Here is a 23,702-nt window from a genome sequence, read left to right on the forward strand (position 1 = left end):
GTCTGGACTTTTCTCAAGGTCCTTGGTTGCCCACCACATCTTGAAGAAACTACTTGTGTGTTAACGAATGACCCTGAAATGGCCCGACATTAGTGAGTTTGCTCTGAGGTGGCCTGGCGTCCGCGCCAGCTTTGACTTAAGTATTGGAATAGGATCAGGCTCTTGGTGTACGGGAACTGAGTTGGTGGATAGATAAATAGAAAAAAACATAATAAACATCTATCTATCTATCTATCTATCTATCTATCTATCTATCTATCTATCTATCTATCTATCTATCTATCTATCTATCTATCTATCTATCATATATAGTGCCTTTCATATCTATATGTATATAGAATCTATATAGTGACTTGAATTATCTATCTATCTATCTATCTATCTATCTATCTATCTATCTATCTATCTATCTATCTATCATATAGTGCCTCTCCTATCTATCTATCTATCTATCTATCTATCTATCTATCTATCTATCTATCTATCTATCTATCTATCTATCTATCTATCTATCTATTATAGTACCTTTCTCTATAGACAGATGATTAGACCGACAAATTCTAGATTGTTCTTATTATTCTCTCTCTCAACAATAATGATAACAGCAATAATAACAACATAACCTAATCACAATAAATAATGAAAAAATAGAAGTAGGGTCTGGAAATAAGTAGTAAACAAGTTATTATGTCCATATTCTGACATTTAAAGATACTGGAGAAAATGAAAGGGAAGTTCATTCAAGATGGAAACGCAGAGGCAGCGTCTCACGTGAAGAGTAATTAAAATCTAACACAAGCTGCCTATTCGTGTAGATGAACAGGACACCCTAATGTGTGTTTTTTTCAGTAATGTCTCTAATTCCATGGATTATTGAAGTGATAAACTGGTTTCAGTAATTTAAGGATAGATGAAAGACTTAAGTTCCCCATTTGTAATGGGGTGGGGGACATTTTAAGGAAAAAAGGAAAAAAAACTCATTTATTCTCCTTTTTTTTCTTGCTCTTCAGGGTATCCGGGGCGTAGATGGCATTCAAGGACCCAAAGGAAACCTGGTAAGAAATACTCATTCACCTGACAAACGACTGCATCTAATTGAGTTTTAATAGCTGATCAAGTGGAGAGGAAACAGGAAAATATGAAAAAATGAACAGGAGTAATGAGAAACAGCCAATGAAGAGTCACAGTAGGAAAGAAAAAACTATAAGAACATTGAAAAAGCTCAAAGACAACGAGGGCTGTTTAGAAATGAAGTTCCAAAAAATGGTGAACAGTAAAGAGCTTTGATAAGAGGCCTGGGTGATAGTGTGGGGAATGGACCAACATGATGGAGACAGGACTCTGAGACAGGACACTAACAGAGACATGAGGCAATGAAGATGAGATGGGGGAGTGAGGTGAAGATGTGAGAAGATGGGGCAGAAAAGGAGAGCGAGAATCTGACAAATAAAGAGATTAAAGAAGCAAAGGCAGGGTAGCAGTGTGTAGTGGGGTTCCATGTTTTCCTTCACATCACATGAACACCTTAAGGAGACCAAGATGTTTCTTTCGATCATGTGACGTGTATTAGAGCATCACATCTCTGTGGAGTACTCAATGTGAGGAGGGCAGGAAAACAAGTGTGAATCTGCTAACATTTTATGGAAGTACAGAAGCTAAAGATGAAGAGACTGGCCTACAGTATGACCATGATGACCATGTGAAGAAAGCAAGCAAGCAATGAAGAGGAGACTGTGTGACTGTTTAGAGATTACAGGAAGAGACTGGAGAACAATGTGAAGGTATAAACAGGTATGACAGTTTTACAGTACAGTAGGTGTGCTGGGGTTTGGGGCTCGGTGGTGCCCCCTACTGTCACACTACCAAGGGAAAGGGACAACAGTGAGGAAACGTAGCAAGTAAGGGGAGATAAAGATAGGAGGCTGGTTAAAGAATCACAAGATGGATGAATCTGGAAACACGTGATCAATGGACAGTGCCAGCAATAGAACAGAATCCAACCGAGAGAGTTCACTGGTCAAAACACGTCAATAAAAAGAATAAAAATGAGGTGCGACTAGAATAGTTGTCAGGAGGATGACTAGAAACTAAAAGCATCAGCTAGAAATAAAGAGTCTTGAAGATCAGCAAACACCTAGAGAGTGATGAGAACAAACTATCAAACGGTATGATGATGACGGTCTTTTCTAACAAATGCGCCTTTTTAATTTTTTCTAGGGACCCCAGGGTGAACCAGGGCCATCCGGACAGCAGGGAAATCCCGGTGCTCAGGTGAATCACATTTACTATCAGAGTGTTAATTGTGTGATTTCAGGAGCAACTTAAAAAGATTCATAAATGGGAATACGCTGTATATAGAGAGGTGGGCAAAAGAAGGTCTTCAGTCGGTCGTATGGAAAAAGACATGCAGGCTGTGATTGTTACAACAGCTTTAATAACTCAATAGCTTTATTAACCTTTATTAAGTCAAAAGAATGGCACAGTGCAGTTAGGCACACTCTCTTTAAGTGCTCAAATTCCCTGAAAAATATGAATGTTCTTCATACTCACAACTGTAAAGTTTACTGCTATATATGTGTCACGCAATAGGGAAATCCCGACTACGCCACCTAGTGAGGTTTTCAGGCACTGCAACAAAGGACGTTTTTCACCACCCTATTATCTCCCCATTTTATCAGTTCGAAATCTGTGACCCAAAGACAGACACAAGCAACAACGCTTCCATGGTCAATCAAACCCCCTTTAACAAAATGTATTTAAAACATTAAAATAATTAAAAACCCTTAAATACAACTTCCTTCACCCCCACCCCTTCTAATTTGAGTAAAAGAGTATTCCCCGAGAACAGTCAATCTGCCCCGCAGTCTTCCTCCAGAAGACCCACTCCGATGTTCTGTCCACTTGACAGTCGACCTCCTCACAATGATAAGCTGCAACAAATGAATGCAGGACGTGTCTAAATATGTGAATCCAAGCTGCCTGCACCCAATCGAATGTGGTGCCGATTTGCCACTATCTGTGACTCGGCCCCCAGGAATTTAATACGTAACTTATAACCGGTGGCTTCTTGCTTCCACACCAGGTTCAGCTCCCGGACCACTTGATCACGACCCTCCAGAAAACGAATATACGTTGCTGGCTCCGCTGTAGCAACTGCCATTTCTAAAACATCCTGCAACATTTTCCGTCTTTTCTCGGCTTCTATTCTTCTCCCTTTGTGCCCATCGTCGACATAAATCTGGTAACCTTGTGTCTCTGACAGACCCCTTTTTTCCTTTGTTAACACATATCGATCCAATTCCCACCCAATTAAATACAGTTTCTACATACAGTATGTGAAAAATACCCAATCAATTAAATACAAATACAAACGGGTGAATTCAATTAGACGAGTCCTCATTCAAAAAAAGAAACGTACCACAAAGTGCAATCTACCTACTTTAAATAAAAAAATGGGGAATGGTCTCCCCTCGACTTTCTCATATACTTGGGATATGGGGATGGATATTTGAGGAATAAACCACAAGATAATGATTATATTTTTATTTTATGTACATTAAAGATCAATCAACAACAAATCAAATCAAATGAATAATATATTGAACAATTATTATAAAAGTAAAGTTGACTAAATCGAACTCTGCAGCTGCGTGAATAAAAGATAAAGTACCACTTCCGGTTAGCAGAAATAGCCCAAAACTTGACAGAAATCTATGTTTTGTACCAAATACTTGTATGCAAAATTTGGTTGACCTAAGTACTCTAGTTCCAAAAAATGGTATTTTCAGGCTCAGGGAGGTCTAAAATGTCGAGATTAATCAAAATCTTGAAATCTAATTTTTGGACGATGACAATGCTTTCCCTATGAGAAAGTAAATCGGACTCAGGGAGGTCTAAACCATTGAGATTCATCAAAATGATGAAATAGAATTTTTGGACGATGACAATGTTTTCCATATGAGAAAGTAAATCAGGGTCAGGGAGGTCTAAACCGCCAAGATTTGTCAAAATGACAAAATCAAATTTTTGGACGATGACAATTGTGACCCTGTGTTAGGATATAGCGGGTTGGATAATGGATGGATGGATGACAATTCTTTCCCTACGAGAAAGTAAATCGGACTCAGGGAGGTCTAAACCATTGAGATTCGTCAAAATGTCGAAATCAAATTTTTGGATGATGACAGATCTTTCCCTATGAGAAAGTAAATCGGACTCAGGGAGGTCTAAACCATCAAGATTTGTCAAAATCTAATTTTTGGATGATGACAATGCTTTCCCTATGAGAAAGTAAATCAGAGTCAGGGAGGTCTAAACCGCCAAGATTCGTCAAAATGTCAAAATCAAATTTTTAGACGATGACAATTCTTTCACTACGAGAAAGTAAATCGGAGTCAGGGATGTCTAAACCGTTGAGATTTATCAAAATGTCAAAATCAAATTTTTGGACGATGACAATTGTGACCCTGTGTTAGGATATAGCGGGTTGGATAATGGATGGATGGATGACAATTCTTTCCCTACAAGAAAGTAAATCGGACTCAGGGAGGTCTAAACCATTGAGATTCATCAAAATGTCGAAATCAAATTTTTGGATGATGACAGATCTTTCCCCACGAGAAAGTAAATCGGACTCGGGAGGTCTAAACCATCGAGATTTGTCAAAATCTAATTTTTGGACGATGACAATGCTTTCCCTATGAGAAAGTAAATCGGACTCAGGGAGGTCTAAACCGTCGAGATTCATCAAAATGATGAAATAGAATTTTTGGACGATGACAATGCTTTCCCTATGAGAAAGTAAATCAGACTCAGGGAGGTCTAAACCATAGAGATTCGTCAAAATCTCGATATCGAATCTTTGGTCGATTGCAATTCTTTCCCTGTACTGTGCATACGAGAAAGTATAAAGAAACCCCACTGTGCATTAAAATAATGTGACATAGACATAGTGTTTGCAACGACGTTTAATCTCCAGCTCTAATAACTTTTGAGTGGAGTCCATTCAACATTCCTGTGTTCATGTTCTTCAAATGATTGGTGTCTGGAAATTGGCCTTGTGGTGCCAAGTATGCCCAACCATGACCTGGCATTCTGTCTATAGTACTGCGGCTGTGATAGCTTATAGCTTCCATTATCATGTGTAGAAAAAGGAATACAAAATGAAGGAATCAATGAATTTACTTAGTTATCATTCAGTCAATTAGTGAATTGATAGAATTAAATATTTAAAATATATTTATTCATTTAATTTGCTTTTCAGGGTCTTCCAGGCCCACAAGGACCAATAGGAATGCCCGGAGAAAAGGTGAGTGAACCAGATCTGCTATACTTGACTGTCCATTGACCAACATCAAATCTCACTCTGTTGTCTTAATTTTGTGCTCCTGTTGTTGGTCCACACACTTTTTATGATGCCAGCTTGAACATAAAAATTAGAGTGCAACATGCAGAAAATCGAACCTTGATTGTCCTTATTCAGTGGCACTGCTTTTTGCGTGACATTATAGTTTGTTTGACCTCTAAAGCGGAATTTGGATTATTCCTTGGTTCCTGTTTGCTTTCGTGACCTGTTAATTAGGCTTTGTGCCTTTGGTCTTGTTTGCTTCGTTTTATTGGTTTCCTGGCTTTGACCTTTCAGTGGTTTTTGACTTACTTTTCATCTCCTGATTAATAGTCAACTACTGCTGCCCTGTGCATTATCTGGATCCTAGGTTTAGATCAAAGTCAAAGTCAAAGTGAACTAGATAGTAGATAGATAGATGGATGGGATGAGGAACTTTGACTTTATTATTTTCACTATGCTTATTTAGCTTGTTTAGATCTCAGCTTGAATTCTGTTTTGTGTTCTACTTAAAAAAATGATGTCATCTCCTGTTTTTCAATCTCTTGAAAGTCAAACCTAAGTTCTCTAGACCAACACAACTAGATGATGTCTTTACCCTAATCAGTGATGTGTCATAGCCAATCCTCATTGAATTATGTAACGTTACGTGAAGAATGAAGACTACATTAAGATGCCGCGCCGAGTCCTTGGGTATCCACTTAATCAGTGAATATTCAGAGGGTTGGTTCTTTCAGAATATAGGACCAGCAGAATTATACCACCTTCCTTGACATCCTTCTTATGTTTAGGAATCTATTTTCACACATAATCACACACTGTTAAGCTCACATTTGTGTTCTGTGCATAGAAATGAAACTTGGCTGTTTTGCTCATCACTAATCTTCATTATTACTCAATAAAATATATTCAACTGTTGATACTGACAGAAAATTGAAGATGTTGGGTAGATTCCTTTTATCATTTATTGTGTATTTCTGGTGGTCTTTATTTGAAATTCAATTTTTGACCAATTATATTGGCAGGGTCCTCAAGGTAAATCAGGTCTACAAGGACTTGCAGGATCAGATGGCCAACCGGTAAGTATTTTGCATGTCTTTTTTGTTATGCTGAGAGACTACTCAGATCCTAGTTGGACTTCACATCCGAAATGAAACTTATTTGTAAGGTACACATATTATTAAAAGATGAAACAAGATGAGACATGAGTGTTGAGGTCCATTTGGATGCCCCGTTTAATCAAATCACCCAAAGGACGGAACAGAAAGAAAGCATACACATGCTAGAAAGAGATTGGGAGTTCAGCACAAAAATTGCCTTCAAAAACAGCCAGAGGCATAGAGCTATGACATCCTCTGAATGTGAACTTCAGTTATGATCGAGACCAGAAGGGGTGGGACATTGTGTGGACAGGAAGTGACCTCAGTGGTGATTTCTCTTCCTCCAGTCTAGGGGAAATAGACAGAACAATAGTTAGTGAATGTGTCATAATCTTTGTCTTCCCCATATACATCCAGGACAAGCCTGTAAACTCAAGGAGCTAACATGTCTGACAATATCCATATTTATTAGTGAAACCGTTCGTTGTTTTCATAATAACTGTCACCCAAAAGAAAACGTTTTAAATATCATCAGTTTTAAAGTCTTTCTAACATAAAACTATACTACTTTTTTTAATTCCCATTTATTTACATTCATTTAGCTGTTAAAATATCAGTAATCTTCAAAGTATGTCGAATACATACAAGGGACGTTCAAACATTTTCTGCACTTTTTTTAAAATTCTATTTATTAAGAATTTCATAAACAAATGACATCATTTTCTACATAGTCACTTTCCTTTGCGATGCAATTTTTCCCAGTCACATGACACTCTCAGACACAACCAATTACTACTCCTCCCGCCTTCACCGTTTCCAACGAAATTTATAAAAGTGCGGAAACCTTTTGAACGTCCCTTGTAGAATTATCTCAGACTATACAGTAAATGCTTTACATTTATTGCAACATATATACTGCATAAGCTAGCTAGAATTCATACATTCATTTTTTAGAGCACATATTTAGCCATCTGGTCTGGTGTGACCATTTTTATGCTGCATGCCTATTCACTTAAAGACCTGTAACAATGTAGTATTATATAAAACTTCGTAGAATTTTTGGGAGAATCCTTCATTTTTTTGTTAAAACTCTGCTGTATTCAGTTTCCCTGGTGCAGGCATTGTGCTAATGACATTGAGATGTGTAACACCAGAAAAGAGGAGGTGGAGAGGAGGTTGGAAGAATGGAAAAGGGCCTTGAAAGATGGAGGATTGAAGATAAATAGGATTAAGGTGGAATATCTGAGGTTTAATGATGACCAGGATTCAGACATTTACATATCGAGTATCAGTGGTAGCCCAAGATGGAGAATTAGATGCAGAGATAACTCCTAGAGTGCAGTGTGGATAGAACAATTGGGAGAAGGTATCAGGAGTGTTGTGTGAATGTACACTTAAGGAGAAGGTTAAAGGTGAAGTTTTGAAGACCAGCAATGATGTCTGGAGCTGAGACATGGGCAGTAAAGGGTGTTCAAGAAAAACAGAAAAACCATGAGGGTCCACAGCTCTGTCCAGCACCTGGCCATCATCCTCAAGGACAGAATAACAACACACCATAGAAGGTCCCTGTTAGAGGAGGTCTGCACCAGGAATCTTCTTGAAGTTCTCACCTCTTTGATCTGCTTATGGATGTGTTGAGTCATCGGTTAAAGACTAATCACCTGGTAGAGGTTTTTTCCTGAAGGCATTGACAACAGAGAAGAAGTGGTGAGGAAGTTGGAAGAATGGAGAAGGGATTTGGAAGAAAGAGGGCTGAAGATAAATAGGTAGAAGATATAATATATGAAGGTTAATGATGACCAGGATTCAGAAGTTAACCGGTAGGGAGAGCTATTGAAAAGACTGGAGAATTTTAAATATCGAGGATCAGTAGTAGCCCAAGATGGAGAATTAGAGACAGACATAACCCGTAGAGGGCAGTGTGGATAGAACAACTGGTAGAATGAATCAGGAATATTGTGTGATTCAAGACTTAAGGAGAAGGTTAAAGGTAAGGTTTTGAAGACAGTGGTAAGACCACCAATGATGAATGAAGATGAGACACGGGCAGTAAAGGGAACACAGGAAAAGAAGTTAGATGTGGCAAAAAGGTGAATGTGGAGATGGATGTGTGGAGTTATAAAAAAGGACAAAAGAAGAAATGAGACAATCTGAGGAGTAACACAAGTGGGAGAGAAATCTAATAAAGGAGAGGAAAGTAGGGTGAGGTAGTATGGACATATGATGAGGAGCAACAAGGAATATGTGAGCCAAAAAGTGATGGGAATGGAAGTCAAAGGGAACAGAAAGTGAGAGAAGGCCAAAGCTGAGGTGGGTGGAGAAAGTGAAAGAAGATCTGAAGGAAAAGGGTCTGACTGGTGAGGAGGTGCAGGACCTACCTGTTTGGAGAAGGTTAAACGAGCACATCGACCCCAAAGTGGAAGTGGGAAAAGATGAAGTGGAAGAAACTGATGTATTCAGTTTGTCCTTCTATTTGTCCATTTGATACATAACCCTAGAACTGTGCAAGCCAGAAACTAAATATTTTAGGAAACCATCTTTGCTTATTAGTAAGAGACCACCATGAATGGTGGAGCTGGTGATAAACTAGCCAGTGGTGGACAGACAGGAATACCAAGCAGTGAGTAGACAGCCGTTTGAATCCAGGACTCTGGTGCTTTGCACAGATGTGGGAATACTGATTCAGGCGGAATGTAATTGCGGCAAACGCTTACCCTGTTGAGCTCATTGGGTGTATCTTCTCAAGTGAGGATGGGGGTCACACTCCACTGCTTCTTTACACATTTGTCTCTGTCGATCTGAAGGTAAACTTGAAAAACAAAACTGAACAAAGTTGAAAGCATCCTACAGCATGGTGCCCCCTCGGCATACTTTGCTTGGCACTTCTTATTAGGTCACCATTACCTATACAGGTATCTAATTTAAAATGTTTTTTTCAGGGTCACCCAGGAAGAGAAGGTCCACCAGGAGAGAAAGGCGTTCATGTAAGTCCCTGATTTCCCATTCACCACTCTTTGGAAAATGGTGGCTAAAGCCTTGGCAGCAATGGAGACACAGAACATCTTATTTGTGGATTTTTCTCTGTATGTGTTTGGCTGCTATTGATTTTGTCGTTCATGATTCTGTAACATTAGCCTGCATTTCATTTGACCAGTAAGATGGCAGCACAGTGGTTAGGACTTTGGCACCCTTAGAGTTTGCCTTCTTTCCCTATGTGTCTGTGAGGGTTTCTCTTTTGAATTTTCTCCTCCTATATTCCTAAAGAAGCAAGTGTGATTCCAGATTGGCACCCTGAGTTTGTGCACGAGTGGGCAATCTGAATGGCCGGCACCCAAATATAGTATAGTTTCTATCGTTCTCCACAACTGATGGCACTGGATCTAACCCACATAAACCTGAACTGCAATATATGGGGTTGGCAATGCCATGTTATCCAGAAGTAAGAGTGTACAGCACATTGGGCTTATGCATATGCACCCTGCCCAGGATTTCTGCCTTTTGCCCAGTAGGCTCTGACCCCCATGAACATGAACTGTGTAAAATGGGGTAGGCAATGCCATGTTATCAAATAGTTAGAGTATACAGCACATTGGGCTTATATATACTCTCTCTACCCAGAGTTCCCTTCTGCCTTTTTACCCAGTGTTTCCTTGACAGGCTCCACCCTTTTCCTGTGATGTGGTTTAAGCCCCACCCCCAGAATTCAGCCATTCCCCAGTGCCCCTTTTGCTCTCCACATTCAACAATATGGGACACTGTCTTGTGGAATACCCTATAGAGAGGGCTGATGGTACATTTGTGCCCACTCATACCACAGATAAAAATTGCAACCACCAAATATACCAACTGCCTGCCACACCTCACTGGGCCCACTTAGTTAGACATCTGGATGGTCAGACTTCTGATGCTGTTGACTTCTCTTTTGTGAACGTCAAAGTATCCTTATAACAAGGCTAAATTCTTTTCTGTATAGTTACACACACAGAATGGCACCACAGCCTGTGCGCTGTTCATAAAAAATATGCTGACAAGGACTAACCAAGCTTTTTGGTTTAAAAAATGAAAAGACTGTCTAAAGATAATATATATCAACAGTTTACTCAAATTAAAATGCACACTTGATGGATGGATTCTTGTCTGATTTTTATGAATGGTGCCAACAAGGTGGTGCCCCTCGCCCCTCTTGTATGTCCTCACTTTGATGCAAACTCGGACTGCTGAAGAGGAGCAATTTCCAGGGAGTAGGAGCAAACCGATGTGTCTCCCACAGAGGCCAAGGGACAAGCAGCGGGAGACAATTGTGGCTTGGCATGGCACCCCATGGTTGCCAAGGGCCCATCATAGAGGACCTAAGCCAGGAATAGACGGCTGACTGCACCTTATAGGTGTCTCCTCTTACTGTGAGCTCTGGACAGGATAAATGGAGGAGACTAGGCTATCTATCTATCTATCTATCTATCTATCTATCTATCTATCTATCTATCTATCTATCTATCTATCTATCTATCTATCTATCTATCTATCTATCTATCTGTGCTGAGAAGGAGGAGTGTAAAGGGGGAGTAGTGGTGGTCTTTGTGTTATATATCTATTTTATCCTGCCTACTATACTAACATTAACATCTATCTATCTATCTATCTATCTATCTATCTATCTATCTATCTATCTATCTATCTAAATATAATGCCTTTCATACATATCGGACTGCTGAAGTGCAGTGTACAGATGTCGTAGCCAGAAAAGCTAAAAGAGAACCCCAAACCCCCCCAACAGGGGGACCAACCAGACTTCTGACCATGTGGGTACATTGAGGGCTTATCAGTCGTGGACAGTGTGCTTAACCTGATGGTGCCATCTTTAATAAGGGACTTTTTTATATTTTACCATCTAGGGCCCAGCAGGAGCACAAGGACCCATTGGATACCCTGGGACTCGAGGTGTCAAGGTAAGTGTCGAGGTGTCCTTCTTCTAGAACTTACTGCTTCTTCTCTAGCAGCCCCAGGTTTGAGCACCACCTTGTGGCTCCTCATGTCCCTGCATCTATGCCTTCAGATTTCATCCAGAGGTAACGCTGTTTCAACTCTTCCAGTCTGGAGCAGTATGTCACCACCTGTGGACCTGGAGGTGTTTGTTTGTGGTCTCACCCTCATCCTGTTATGAGGATTAGGCACCCCTTATAGTTATTTAGTCATGCTTCTGTCTAGGCCACCATTTCTTTTGATGCTCATGTTGATTCCCCCTGCTGAACCTCTGAAATATGGCATGCCACCCCTAAAAGTACCCATCTGCCCACACTAGTATGATGACACACCTTTGTGATGGAAGGCCCTGCATTTATCCTCCTATGGTGCCTCTGGTACACCATACTCTTCTCCCATGCCCCATTTTGCCCACCTGCAGTCCTCTTATCCAGCAGGTCACCCAGCATCCAGTAATCCACACGCCCAAAGCAGTGTATTCCTTTCCAAATATGCTTGGGAATGATGTGAAGAACAGAACAAAAGAGGGTCTTCTATTCTGGGAGTCAGACTTGAATTAGAGAACTTTAGTGCCATACTGCGATCCTGATAATGTTCTCCATCTCCTCCGATCAATTATCTGGAGGGCAGCCATGGGATTTCTCTCCTCATTTATCTTTTTTTGTAAACGCAAAGGCCTCGCCGAGCCGCAGTGGGCAGCCTGCGACTCCATTACAATCGCTTTGCAGCGCACACATCAGACATCACTTAACTTCGCAGTCCGTCTGGCGCTCACGCACACGTGTTTGCAAGGTGGCAGGCGATGAAGATGCACAAAAGAACACAAGCTGCAATTTCCTCGACTGGCGGGGGCTCCCTCTGTTTCTGCGTACACTTTTTTAAATCAGTTCCAGAGATTTTTTTTTTTGTTATTGTTATCTCTTTCCTTTTTATTTCTGTGGATGTGTGAAGCAGGTGCTTTAGATTAGGAAATACAGCCATCATTCTGAGGCAAAGGAAAGGGGTGTGTGGTGCTCCTGATATCTATGCAAAAGGACGAAGGTCCAAGTCCTTAGAGTTCTGGTGTTTCCTGTCTTGCTCTATGGTTGCGAGACATAGACGGTATCCAGTGACCTGAGACGAAGACTGGACTCCTTTTGGTACTGTGTCTCTCCCAAAAATCCTTGGGTACCACTGGTTTGACTTTGTGTTGCTCATGGAGTCCTGAATGAGGCACATCACCTGCATTGTGAGAGAGCATCAGTTACGGCACTACGGCCATGTGGCGCGTTTCCCTGAGGGTGATCCAGCTCGTCATATCCTCATTGTTGGGGACACAAGTGGCTGGACCAGGCCAAGGGGTCGCCCACGTAACACCTGGCTGGGAGGGTCATATCCGGAGGGTGGGACTGGACCGTGTGTCTGCCTGGGGAGTTGCAAACCAGGATCCTGAGTTTTTTCGCCGTGTAGCCGGGTTGCATGCTCCCCAACTTGTCTTGACTTGATTCTGAGGCAGGCATCCATGGTGTAAGGGACGGGATTTGAGACGACTGTAGTAAATGAATCTGCTGTTTAAAACGAAAAGGGAGTCATTCAGCTCGAGGCTGTTGGAAGAGGCCATGATACTGTATGCGTATGGTTTAGCCGGGCAAATTGAACTGATTGAACTTGAGGGTGTATCAGTTGTATTAAATGGAGAGGTGACTTTTGAAACAGAAAATTGTCAGTCCCCTTCACTTTTTTTCACATTTTGCTATGCTCCTACCTTGTGCTAAAATTATTTTTCTCCTTCATCTAGCAGCACTCAATAACCCAGAAATGTTCTACAACTATATTAAAAAATAAAAATCTGAAATAGCCCCATGACAAGGGGTCCATGGCACTGTGCAAGTGTTAAATAAATAATTGAGCTTGAGAACGTGCACACTCGGAATTGACATACAATTGTGCACAAGATGGCGCCACTCCAGAGGTAGCTTGGCACGATCGCACACTCACGTGTAAAAGCGAGCAGATGCCGAGTTCACTCCCCAGAGTGGGCGATGGATCACATTGGCCCCCCATCAAGGCAGTATAAGGCAGAGAGAAAAAGAAATGGAATAAGAAAAAGGGCAGAAATGGAGCAAAGAAAGAGAAATGCAGGACAAAGGGAGAGGAGAATGAATGAAAGGAAAAGAGAGACAAGAAGGAGTGAACCCATGCAGAAGAAAATGGAGTCTGAAGAAGAGGAGCAATTTCCAGGGAGTAGGAGCAAACCGATGTGTGGTGTCTCCCACAGAGGCCAAGGGACAAGCAGCGGGAGACAAGTGTGGCTTGGCATGGCACCCCATGGTTGCCAAGGGCCCATCATAGAGGACCTGAGCCAGGAATAGACGGCTGACTGCACCTGTCGATAGGGTGGACAGAATAAATGGAGTAGACTAGGCTATCTATCTATCTATCTATCTATCTATCTATCTATCTATCTATCTATCTATCTATCTATCTATCTATCTATCTATCATAATATAATGCCTTTCATACATATCTATCTATCTATCTATCTATCTATCTATCTATCTATCTATCTATCTATCTATCTATCTATCTATCTATCTATCTATCTATCTATCATAATATAATGCCTTTCATACATATCTATCTATCTATCTATCTATCTATCTATCTATCTATCTATCTATCTATCTATCTATGATTGCTCCATAGACCTGGGTTCAAAGTCATTGCTTTTATGCAGTCTGCATGCTTTCCCTGTGCCCATGGCATGTCTCACCCTCCTCACATATCCCAAAATGTGTCTGGTACGTTCATAAGATGGGTGCCGCAATTATCTAAAAAGACTGAAATGCTGTCCTGACTTAGCTCCTGCCTTACAAACAGATTCAATTTCAACTTTCCAAGAGCACATACTGGGGAAGATGGTTTAGAAAATAGATGGGTGTTACATTTTTACATATTTCAAAGCTAAAGAGCAATTCATAAAATCAAATGTACTGTAATGTTATTGGAAGGCTTAAAATTGTTGCAAAACATCAAGTAAAAACTGGGCAAATTTATAGCATGCCGATAGACTCTGCATGCTACTGGAAATGATCTTTCCTCTGATCAGTTTAGTTTTATGTGATCTGCCCAAACAAGAATCAGGCCACAGCATCATATGGAGTTTTAAATGCCACTGTATGTGACAACTAATGGGAATGTGTGACCTTCTGTACACAGGGGGCTGACGGAGTCCGAGGTCTCAAAGGGAGTAAAGGTGAAAAGGTAAGAAACAGTCTGTGGATGGAGAGAGTGGAAGGGGCTATACGCAGATAATGGTGGGACATCTAGATATTAAAGTACTACATCATACACACAGATTTTCAGTTTGCTATATAATAAATAGAAAAAGATAGAAAATAGACAGACAGATACAAAAGGCACCCTCAGATATAACTATATAGATAAATGATATGATAGATGAAAGATGGTATAGTAGGCAGGATTACAATTCAGATTAACAAGAAAGGCATTCTATAGGATAGATAGATAGATAGATAGATAGATAGTATTTATAATTTATATATACAAAATGTATCATATCATAGATAGCTAGATATATTTTAATTTTAGTATAGTAAGCAGGATAAGATGGAGAGAGAGAGAGAGAGAGAAAGGCACTATATAATGGTAGATAGATCGCTCCTTTGCTAACTCTTTAATTTCAATGTTAATTGCCTGGTTGCATTATTGGTTCCTAAATCCAGATTTTAACATCATTGTTGCTGTTTTTACTGTCATTGCCACTTGTGAGTTTAATGAATTCCAAATATGAAACTCCTGCAATTTTTTACATTTTATTTTTCATGATAAACCTAGATAGACTTCATTCCTGTAGTCATTGATTTGTTGGAAGCGTATACATATTTGGATCTTCTTTGCTTCTTTCCAATGTTGACATAGAGTTCAACAGCCAAACCTTTGTTAGAATTTTCATTTTATGAAGAAAGAAACAATGAACTCCTATCTGGTTCTGTTATTCACAGGGTGAAGATGGCTTCCCAGGATTCAAAGGTGACATGGGAATCAAAGGAGACAGGGTAAGGTTCAGCTTTGGCTAATTATATTTGTAATTGGGAAATAAATCCTGTTCAGTGTGTTGGTGGCTTGTCAGCTAAGGGGCTTGACTGGACACCACAAGGTCACCACTTCAACCCCAACACTGACTCACCTCCAGACCCTGAGCACAGGCCGGATGCTCCAAGCACACAAGTATACAAAATCTGTGGTATGACTGTCTGTAAATTATTTTGGATTTAAACATTGACAAAGAAGCACGACCCGAGTTGACAGGTTGAACCACACAGTTCAAATCTGTTAATCAGCTGATAAGCATCTCATTTCAATTCAGCCGCCATCTCCTGTGATTCTTTTAGGGTGATGCTGGAGTGGCAGGTGTCAGGGGTGAGGATGGGCCAGAAGGTGGAAAAGGGCAGGCTGGACCAATTGGGGAGTCTGGAGCAGCAGGACCTGCTGGAGAGAAGGTATTGCATTATTCTTAATATTTTAAAAAAGCAGACTGTTAACCAGGAAAAATGCTTATTTTAGTAGAAATGTTTCATTAAGTTGTTAAGTTTTCTGTAGTTGGAGCTTATGCTGCTTTTCTTAATGGATATATGTTATGCTCTTGGTACACATCAATGAAAGTCTGATAGCACTGGTGAGCCCCCTCTTTGAGCCCACACATGGCTCCTTATTCACCACAATCCTCAACATCCTTCACTAAATGCCAGGCCAAAATGAGAAAAGGCTCACTGCTTCAGGCATCACCCCCACAAGTGGATATGGGGTCTACGTATGGACCTGCCCATTGAGCTCGATTCACCTGTCACACTAATACAAAAGTAAATCAATAAAGGAGCAACCATTAATATATCATTCCTACAAAAGAAAAGCTGCGCCAGGTAAAGTCAGCATGTAAAGCAGCCACTTGTAATTTGAATAAAGGATATCAAGAGAGTAACACTAAAGGTGTGTTGTAAAGCATACAGACGCCATAAGCTGATGTGAAATGACTCTTTAATGTCTGTTCTCAGGGTAAACTTGGAGTTCCAGGATTACCAGGGTACCCGGGACGGCAGGGAGCAAAGGTACGGGCAGTTTGTATTTGCTGTCTATGTGTTAATGGAGTCCATCAGTGAATCCGAGAGGAGACGTCACAATCAAGATTGGGAACATCACAGGCACAGCGTTTACCTCGAGACTCAGTGCCTACAATCATTACAATCACAGTGCCTTTACTATCTATCTATCTATCTATCTATCTATCTATCTATCTATCTATCTATCTATCTATCTATCTATCTATCTATCTATCTGATTTATACTGTATATAGTGCCTTTCATATCTATCTATCTATCTATCTGTTTTTATACTGTGTATAGTGCCTTTCATATCTATCTATCTATCTATCTATCTATTTTTATACTGTGTATAGTGCCTTTCATATCTATCTATCTATCTATCTATCTATTTATCTATCTATCTATCTATCTATCTATCTATCTATCTATTTTTATACTGTGTATAGTGCCTTTCATATCTATCTATCTATCTATCTATCTATCTATCTATCTATCTATCTATCATATAGTGCCTTTAATATCTATCTATCTATCTATCTATTTTTATACTGTATATAGTGCCTTTCATATCTATCTGTCTATCTATCTATCTATCATATAGTGCCTTTAATATCTATCTATCTATCTATCTATCTATCTATCTATCTATCTATCTATCTATCTATCTATTTTTATACTGTATATAGTGCCTTTCATATCTATCTGTCTGTCTGTCTCTCTGTCTAGCATTCTTATATAGTGCCCTTACTGTCTATTTTAATTAATAAAAGTTAAATGAACGAGTGTAATTCCAAAGTGTTAAGTTAAACTGTCCCTCAGCCTGACCTAAGCATGTTTAAAGTTTTTTTTTTTTGTGACATTTAGGTTAGGTGTCTCTCACTTAACTCAGTAACACACCAAAGCAGCAACCCAAGAACAATTTCCAGCTCCTTCTACCAGTGAGCCGTTGCTCCGTCTCTGGAGATGAGATGAGTCACCAATTGACTCTACCGTGTGTGTGTGTGTGTGTTGAGGTTCCTCCCATGGTTAGGATTAGTGATGTGACATGACCACCTTATCCTTTCTCTGCGAATCTTGACATTTATTTAAAAGGTCATGTTCCTGGAGGTGCTTCCTGGCCTGACGTCTTTTTGTCTGAGCGTTCCAGGGCACCACAATTTTTGGGCTCACTTGCTGCCACCCAGTGTGTTGGAGGAGTCCTGACAGCCTCTCCCGGTCTTTTACTTAACCTCCCCCTACCCTTGTCCATTCCTTCATGATACTGTGAATTGCCTGCCCTCGAATTTCACCGTCATGTCTAGAATGGCTGGTCATAGAGTCTCCCACCCTGTAATATCCCTTTAGGTACAGGATTGTGCTGAGAGATGACTCCTAAACTGCAGTGAACCGATGAAGAGACGGCAGTATAGTGTGGCAGAGATGTCAAACTCTTACAAGATGGTTAAATTTTGATAAATCCAAAAAGTAATTTCTGAAGTATATGCAGTATAATAATATAATTTTTTATAATTTCTGTCTCACTTCAGGGTTCTGTAGGATTTCCTGGTGCAGCAGGAGTTATTGGAGAGAAAGGCAAACGGGTAAGTGGATGAGTCTAACAACATCCATGTTCATGCCGCTGAAAGTCTGAGGTGACTACCATAGTGCAGATGGTCAGATCTGATGGATGTTGTCTCCTAATTTAAAATTAGACTGCTGTCCATTTGTATGTTCAGTTGCCATTCCTAAGGTCCAGAATTATATTCAGCATTTGAAACTTTGATAAAAATATCCAAGGGTACAATGATGTAGTGGTTGGATTCGTGGACTAGCATTCTGAGTTTTATGGTGGCCCCGAAGGGCAAGTGTCAAAAAATAAATAAATAAATAAAAGGTGTGCCTCGCACAGTTAAACAAAGTGACGCACACACTTGAGGTGACGCGCACATACAAACGCGGTGACGTGCACAATTGGAGACGACGCGCTCACAATCAGATGGGTGACGAGTGACGACATGTTCAAGTGTACAGAAAGGGTAGGTACCTCGGCAAAACAAAAGGAAAACACTGGTTGGTGGCAACGGTTTGCCTGTCAGTCCACAGGGGAAGTTTACGGTTAAGTGGTGCGCTGAGTGAGGGAAAGTTAAAATAGCTTTCTTTTTTCAATTAAATTGTTGGCGATCACACTTCCTGATGTATGTACATTACCAGGCGGACATCTATTTCCTTTTTTCCATGCAATAGTTTTTTTTTTTTTAAATTATAGTAAATAAAAACGATTCCAAAGTAAACTGGAGTGCTCCCCGACTTTTTTTTTTGCGGTGCTTGATACTTTCTTCCAGTTTGTTAAGATTTTACATTCCATTTTTTTTGTAATAGCAATATCTAAAGGAATTATTTGTAAACTAACATGCTGCGTGTTAATCTTACGTTCGATCGGGTGCTATATCATTGGAGAGGAATATAGAAGCAAAAAAGACAAAAAAATAAAAAAAATAAAAATCCACCCTCACGTTCTTGATTTATATGTGCTCCGAGTGTCCATATGTTTGACAGCTCTGAATACTGCACAGTATTCTATTGTTCGAGACAACAAGGCATTCCTTTAACCAGTGCAATGACTTATAACGAAAAATGCAACGTTTTAATTCGGAGCGTCACCTCGTTTAATTATGCGACACCTCACTTAATTCTGCGCGTCACCTTGTTTGAATGTGCGCGTCATCTTAAGTGTGCACGGTGCTTTTTTAATTGTGAGGCACCACATTTAATTCTACGCGTCACCTTTTTAATTGTGCGGCACCTCATTTCATTCTGCGCCTTACCTCGTTTGAATGTGCGCGTCATGTTTTTTAATTGTGAGGCACCACATTTAATTCAACGCATAACCTTTTTTAATTATGCGACACCAAATTTAATTCTGCGCGTCACCATGTTTAATTGTGCGTGGCACACCTTTACATTTTTTGTCACTTGCCCTTCGTGGACATTGTAGAGTTTAGAGGTAGAGGTTACGAAGGACCACAAGGCTGGACAAACAAACCAGGTAACATCTGAATTATTCACTACTTGACTCCTGAAGATTGTTTGATTTGTTTTCTCTTTCAGGGGGCAGCAGGACAACCAGGAGCTGCAGGTCAAAGAGGACCCAATGTAAGTGTGTTGGATGTTCCTTCATCTCTATTTTCTTCCCAGACGTCTATATGAGAAGTTGTTGACTTCATTGCTGCCCTACGTGTTGTTGTTATTATTATTACGTACTGACTATTTAATGTTGTATTAAAATATATAGCAACTCTCCACAGGTAGTTTTGTCCATGTGGGGCAAAGGGAGATGATGTGACTTACTCAGGGTCACACAGTGTCTTTGTTATGGGAATGAGGTGTCACTACTGCATACTGAAAAAAGCAGTGTGGCCATGGGTTAATCTGAAGGCATATCATGTGTAGAATGAAGACAAGGACCGTGGAAAAAGAGTTGGGGTCCCAGCCAGGAGTCCCCCCCCCCCTCCTTAATTTTGGCATAGGTATAGAAATGAAGCATGGAACAGCACAGATTACCCAGCTCAAGTCTCGATGGTTACTGTTGGCTGAATGATAATAGTCGCCCGCTGTGGTTTACCTTTATGTCACCTGGAGCAGAAAGGGAGGGGTGAGGAGGGGGCCGAATGTGACATCACTCCTCTTTGACCAGGACATCCTCTCTTCTGGGAATGGGAACAGAAGCTGTTATGGTATACAGTGTAACCCCCTCTATGGCTTTGATAAATCAGTCCCAGTAAGACACCCCCATTCTTGACAAATGGCAAGGTCCTGATCAGGGTAGCATTGCTGAAAACATCTGCATCTTTGCTGTAAATATCATTTTACTGCAAGTATAAAGGGGGTCATAGATTCCCAAGAGAGGATGTGCACTCAGAAATGAGTTGGGCAACTGGTCAACTTCTTAGGTGGCCTGGGTTCATCGAAACTTTGGAGAGCAAATGTTTCACATTGGTGTCAGTAGTGAGATATGTTAATAGAGACCTGCTTCATAACAGTCCTTGTCTAGTCAAAAAATGTCTGTGGATAAAAAATGAAAGATGTTTGATTGTGAAGTTTATTCTGCTAGACTGACAACCAGGCATGAAAACATCTAAATGCTTTTCTACATTAGACATGGCTTTAGTAATGCATCTAACGTGTCTTGATGATTCCTTAGGGGGCTCGAGGGAGCAGAGGCCAGAGAGGACCTACTGGCAAAGCAGGATTAAAGGTAGGCCTGCCTTTATTGGCAGTGAGATTGTGATGAATATTAAGGTTCTGATCAACCAATCAATCAATCAACTAAACAACCAACCAACCAATCAATGTTTGTCCAGTTATAGCATAAGGTAGGACAACCAAATGTGGAGCAAAAGCACAAAGTCTGCAAAGGTTATGTCAGAAACACAACAAGAGAATCCTCATCATCACTAAGTTGACCGCTATTTTAAAAGTTTACCCAGGTTAGCCGGTTGCCCCCCTGATCTCTCTCCAGCCCTTGGCCTAACCTTTAGGCTCAGGCTCATTCTTTTCATGTTGCATGTTTTGGAGAAAGCAAACCCATACCTGTCCAGAGGGCCTACTGAACACCTCCGATTCCCTCATCTGTCCGGTAGGGCGGTCACTTGCCAACCCAACAAAACCACAGTGGGACAATCACAAAAAGTCCTCCATGCACATATGAGGGTGTCACTCCGTCTCTCTGGTTCTCGCTTTCTGCTCCTCTGTCTCTCACTGTCCCACTCCATCTCTCCATCTGTCTCTTCTCTTCATCTCTCTGTTTTATTTTCATTTCTCTCTCTCCCTGTCTGTCCCTCTTGGCGTCTCTCAGGTTCTCTCCTCCTCTCATTGTGTGTCTCTCTCTCTCTCTCTCTATCTCTCACTGTCTCCCCATTTCTCTGTGTCTCTCACTCTTTCTCTTTCCTTTCATTTCTCTATCCTTATCTCTGCCCTTTCCACTCTCTCTGCCTCTCTGTTTCTCTGTCTCTTTCTCCATGTCATGGTCTCTCTCTCTTTTTCTCTCTCTCTCTCTCTCTCTCTCTCTCTTTCTCTTCTCTGTCTCGCTGCCAGTCTCTCAGTCTCCCTCCATCTCTTTCAACGCATCTCCCTGTCTGTCTGATTCCATCTCACTGTCTCTCTTTCTTTCTCTCTCCATCCCTCTGTGTTCCTTCATCTCTCTCTCTCTCTCTGCCCCATCTCTCTGTCTCTCTCACTCTCTCCATCTTTTTGTGTCTCTCCATCTCTCTGTCTTTCTCTCTCCATCTCTCTGTCCTTCCATCTTTGTCTCTCCATCTCTCTATGTTTCTCCATCTCTCTCACTCTTAGTGTTTCTCTGTCTTACCATCTTTCTCTTCATCTCTCTCTCTTTGTGACTCTCAATCTCTCCATCTCTCTCCCTCCCAAATCTCCACCCCATCTCTCTGTCTCTGTCACTCTCTCCATCTTCGTTTTTCTCTCTCACTCACTCTCAGTGTTTGTCTCTAAGTCTTTCTTACCATCTCTACGTCACTCAGTCCTTCTCTCTGTGTCAGTAGCCATGTCTCCATCGCAGTTATGCGTAAAATAGAAGTGGCACTTCTGAAAAGTCGACACAAATGCGAATTGTCGGAGTGATTTTATGCAAATAAAGTTTGTTTTATCACCTGAAATTAAAAAACTGAAATGATGGGTGTCAGTTCTGCTGTTTCAACTACATCTACGATCACCGTGGAGGCGATGAGAGCGAGGGAGTACAATACTGTAAGGCAAACTCCCTATACTCGGCAGAGGCCACATCCACAGTGACTATACGGAGGAGCTGTGGGTACAAAATGTTAGGATGAGCAGCTCAACATCCGTGGAATTGCGCAGCACAACAGGCCCCCTTGTGTCCCCTGCCGTTGCCTACATGAGGGAGTCGGTCCCGGCCCAAGAAGCGCATATCCATCGCACTTTATCAACTGGCTACCTGTGCGGAGTGCAGGGTTGTTGCCGAGACGTTTCGTGAGAGCAAAACCCCCGGTCAGAGGTGTGTGTGTATATGGGGTGCGTCAGGCCAAACTGATGAGGTAATACATCACTTCACCTGCTGTGGAAGAGGAATAGCAGATTTCGCAGCACAATTACGAGGCACACAGAATACCTCGAGTGTGTGGCGCATTCGACGGCTCACATAATCTCCCCCTGGTCTGGTGGAGAAGCGCATTTATTCGAGTCTGTAACTGTGTGCCATTTTTCGGTTAGACTAAGCTAAACAGGCTATTTATAAGTCCAGAAAAGAGTCTCGGTAATGACTGCTACCGAGTAATGAAGTGTCTATTAAAAATTTTAATTTCTCGATCTGTCCATCTGTCTGTCTGTCTGTCTGTCTCTCTCTACACACCGACTTCACTATCCTTTTCCCCCCTCCAGACTGCTGGCTTAGCGGGGCACTTCTGTAACACCCCATCCTTGAGGTATCTTTACGACAATCTCCTGAGCCCCATCGAAGGTAACACGTGTAAAAGTAAGCACACGGAGACAAGATTAAGTGTTGGGGAAACCGTCCTTGTATAGTCTCCCTCTTTAGGGTCAGTCCAAACAGTCTAGCTGTATACATCAGCCCAGATAACATTCTGGTGGCAAGATGGCGGGGACGGCGAAAGAGATGTCGGGAACAACGGGGAATCCTGGGAGCATGGTGATGTCATCAGGGAGGGACGACACATGACTTACGTGATGCGGAAGGAACCCGATCGTCTGGTTGTAGAACGGGGAGTAAACTCGCGGCCCCCGGGCTCTTTTGCGGATCGTCCTTCCAGTGAGAGAGCAGAGAGATGGGTCCGTGCACTGGCTTTTTCCCCTGTCTTGCGGGTTCACGCGACACGTCGGGTCCTTTGGCTGCCCCTTTACTCGTGCGTGTGTGACACAGGGTGAAGTCAAACTGCTGGCTCAAGGTGCAGAAAGCGTGTCTCGTATGAAAGCGTGTCTATCGCTTACCACTTACCAGTGCTGTCACCTACTTTGCCATACAAAGACATATTACCTGACATGCTTGGGGTTCCCCGGAGAGCCGGTGGTGAGGTTCCACCCTGTTACCCTCCAAGGATTCATGAAGAGTAGAAGCTCATCTTTTCTCCCTTTTCAATAAAACTGTCAGCCTCGGCTCGAATCGGCCTTGTTAGCAGCTGTTCACCTGAGGCGTCCTGCTCATC

At 41.4% G+C, this 23,702-nt stretch overlaps 1 protein-coding gene across 5 annotated transcripts in view; it reads left to right on the plus strand.

The window, feature by feature from the left end:
* The window catches only part of col5a3a (collagen, type V, alpha 3a), a 292,461-nt gene that overhangs the window by 144,944 nt on the left and 123,815 nt on the right, over window positions 1-23,702 (plus strand). For all 5 annotated transcript variants that reach the window (XM_039772887.1, XM_039772888.1, XM_039772889.1 and 2 more), the window contains 13 exons: window positions 1,011-1,055; window positions 2,218-2,271; window positions 5,264-5,308; window positions 6,370-6,423; window positions 9,384-9,428; window positions 11,337-11,390; window positions 14,623-14,667; window positions 15,429-15,482; window positions 15,819-15,926; window positions 16,479-16,532; window positions 18,054-18,107; window positions 19,615-19,659; window positions 20,708-20,761. In XM_039772887.1, the coding sequence (XP_039628821.1) occupies window positions 1,011-1,055; window positions 2,218-2,271; window positions 5,264-5,308; window positions 6,370-6,423; window positions 9,384-9,428; window positions 11,337-11,390; window positions 14,623-14,667; window positions 15,429-15,482; window positions 15,819-15,926; window positions 16,479-16,532; window positions 18,054-18,107; window positions 19,615-19,659; window positions 20,708-20,761 (711 nt within the window). The remainder of the gene's footprint in view (window positions 1-1,010; window positions 1,056-2,217; window positions 2,272-5,263; window positions 5,309-6,369; window positions 6,424-9,383; window positions 9,429-11,336; window positions 11,391-14,622; window positions 14,668-15,428; window positions 15,483-15,818; window positions 15,927-16,478; window positions 16,533-18,053; window positions 18,108-19,614; window positions 19,660-20,707; window positions 20,762-23,702) is intronic.

This window comes from Polypterus senegalus, chromosome 12 (assembly GCF_016835505.1).
Source record: "Polypterus senegalus isolate Bchr_013 chromosome 12, ASM1683550v1, whole genome shotgun sequence".
Lineage (NCBI taxonomy): Eukaryota > Metazoa > Chordata > Cladistia > Polypteriformes > Polypteridae > Polypterus > Polypterus senegalus.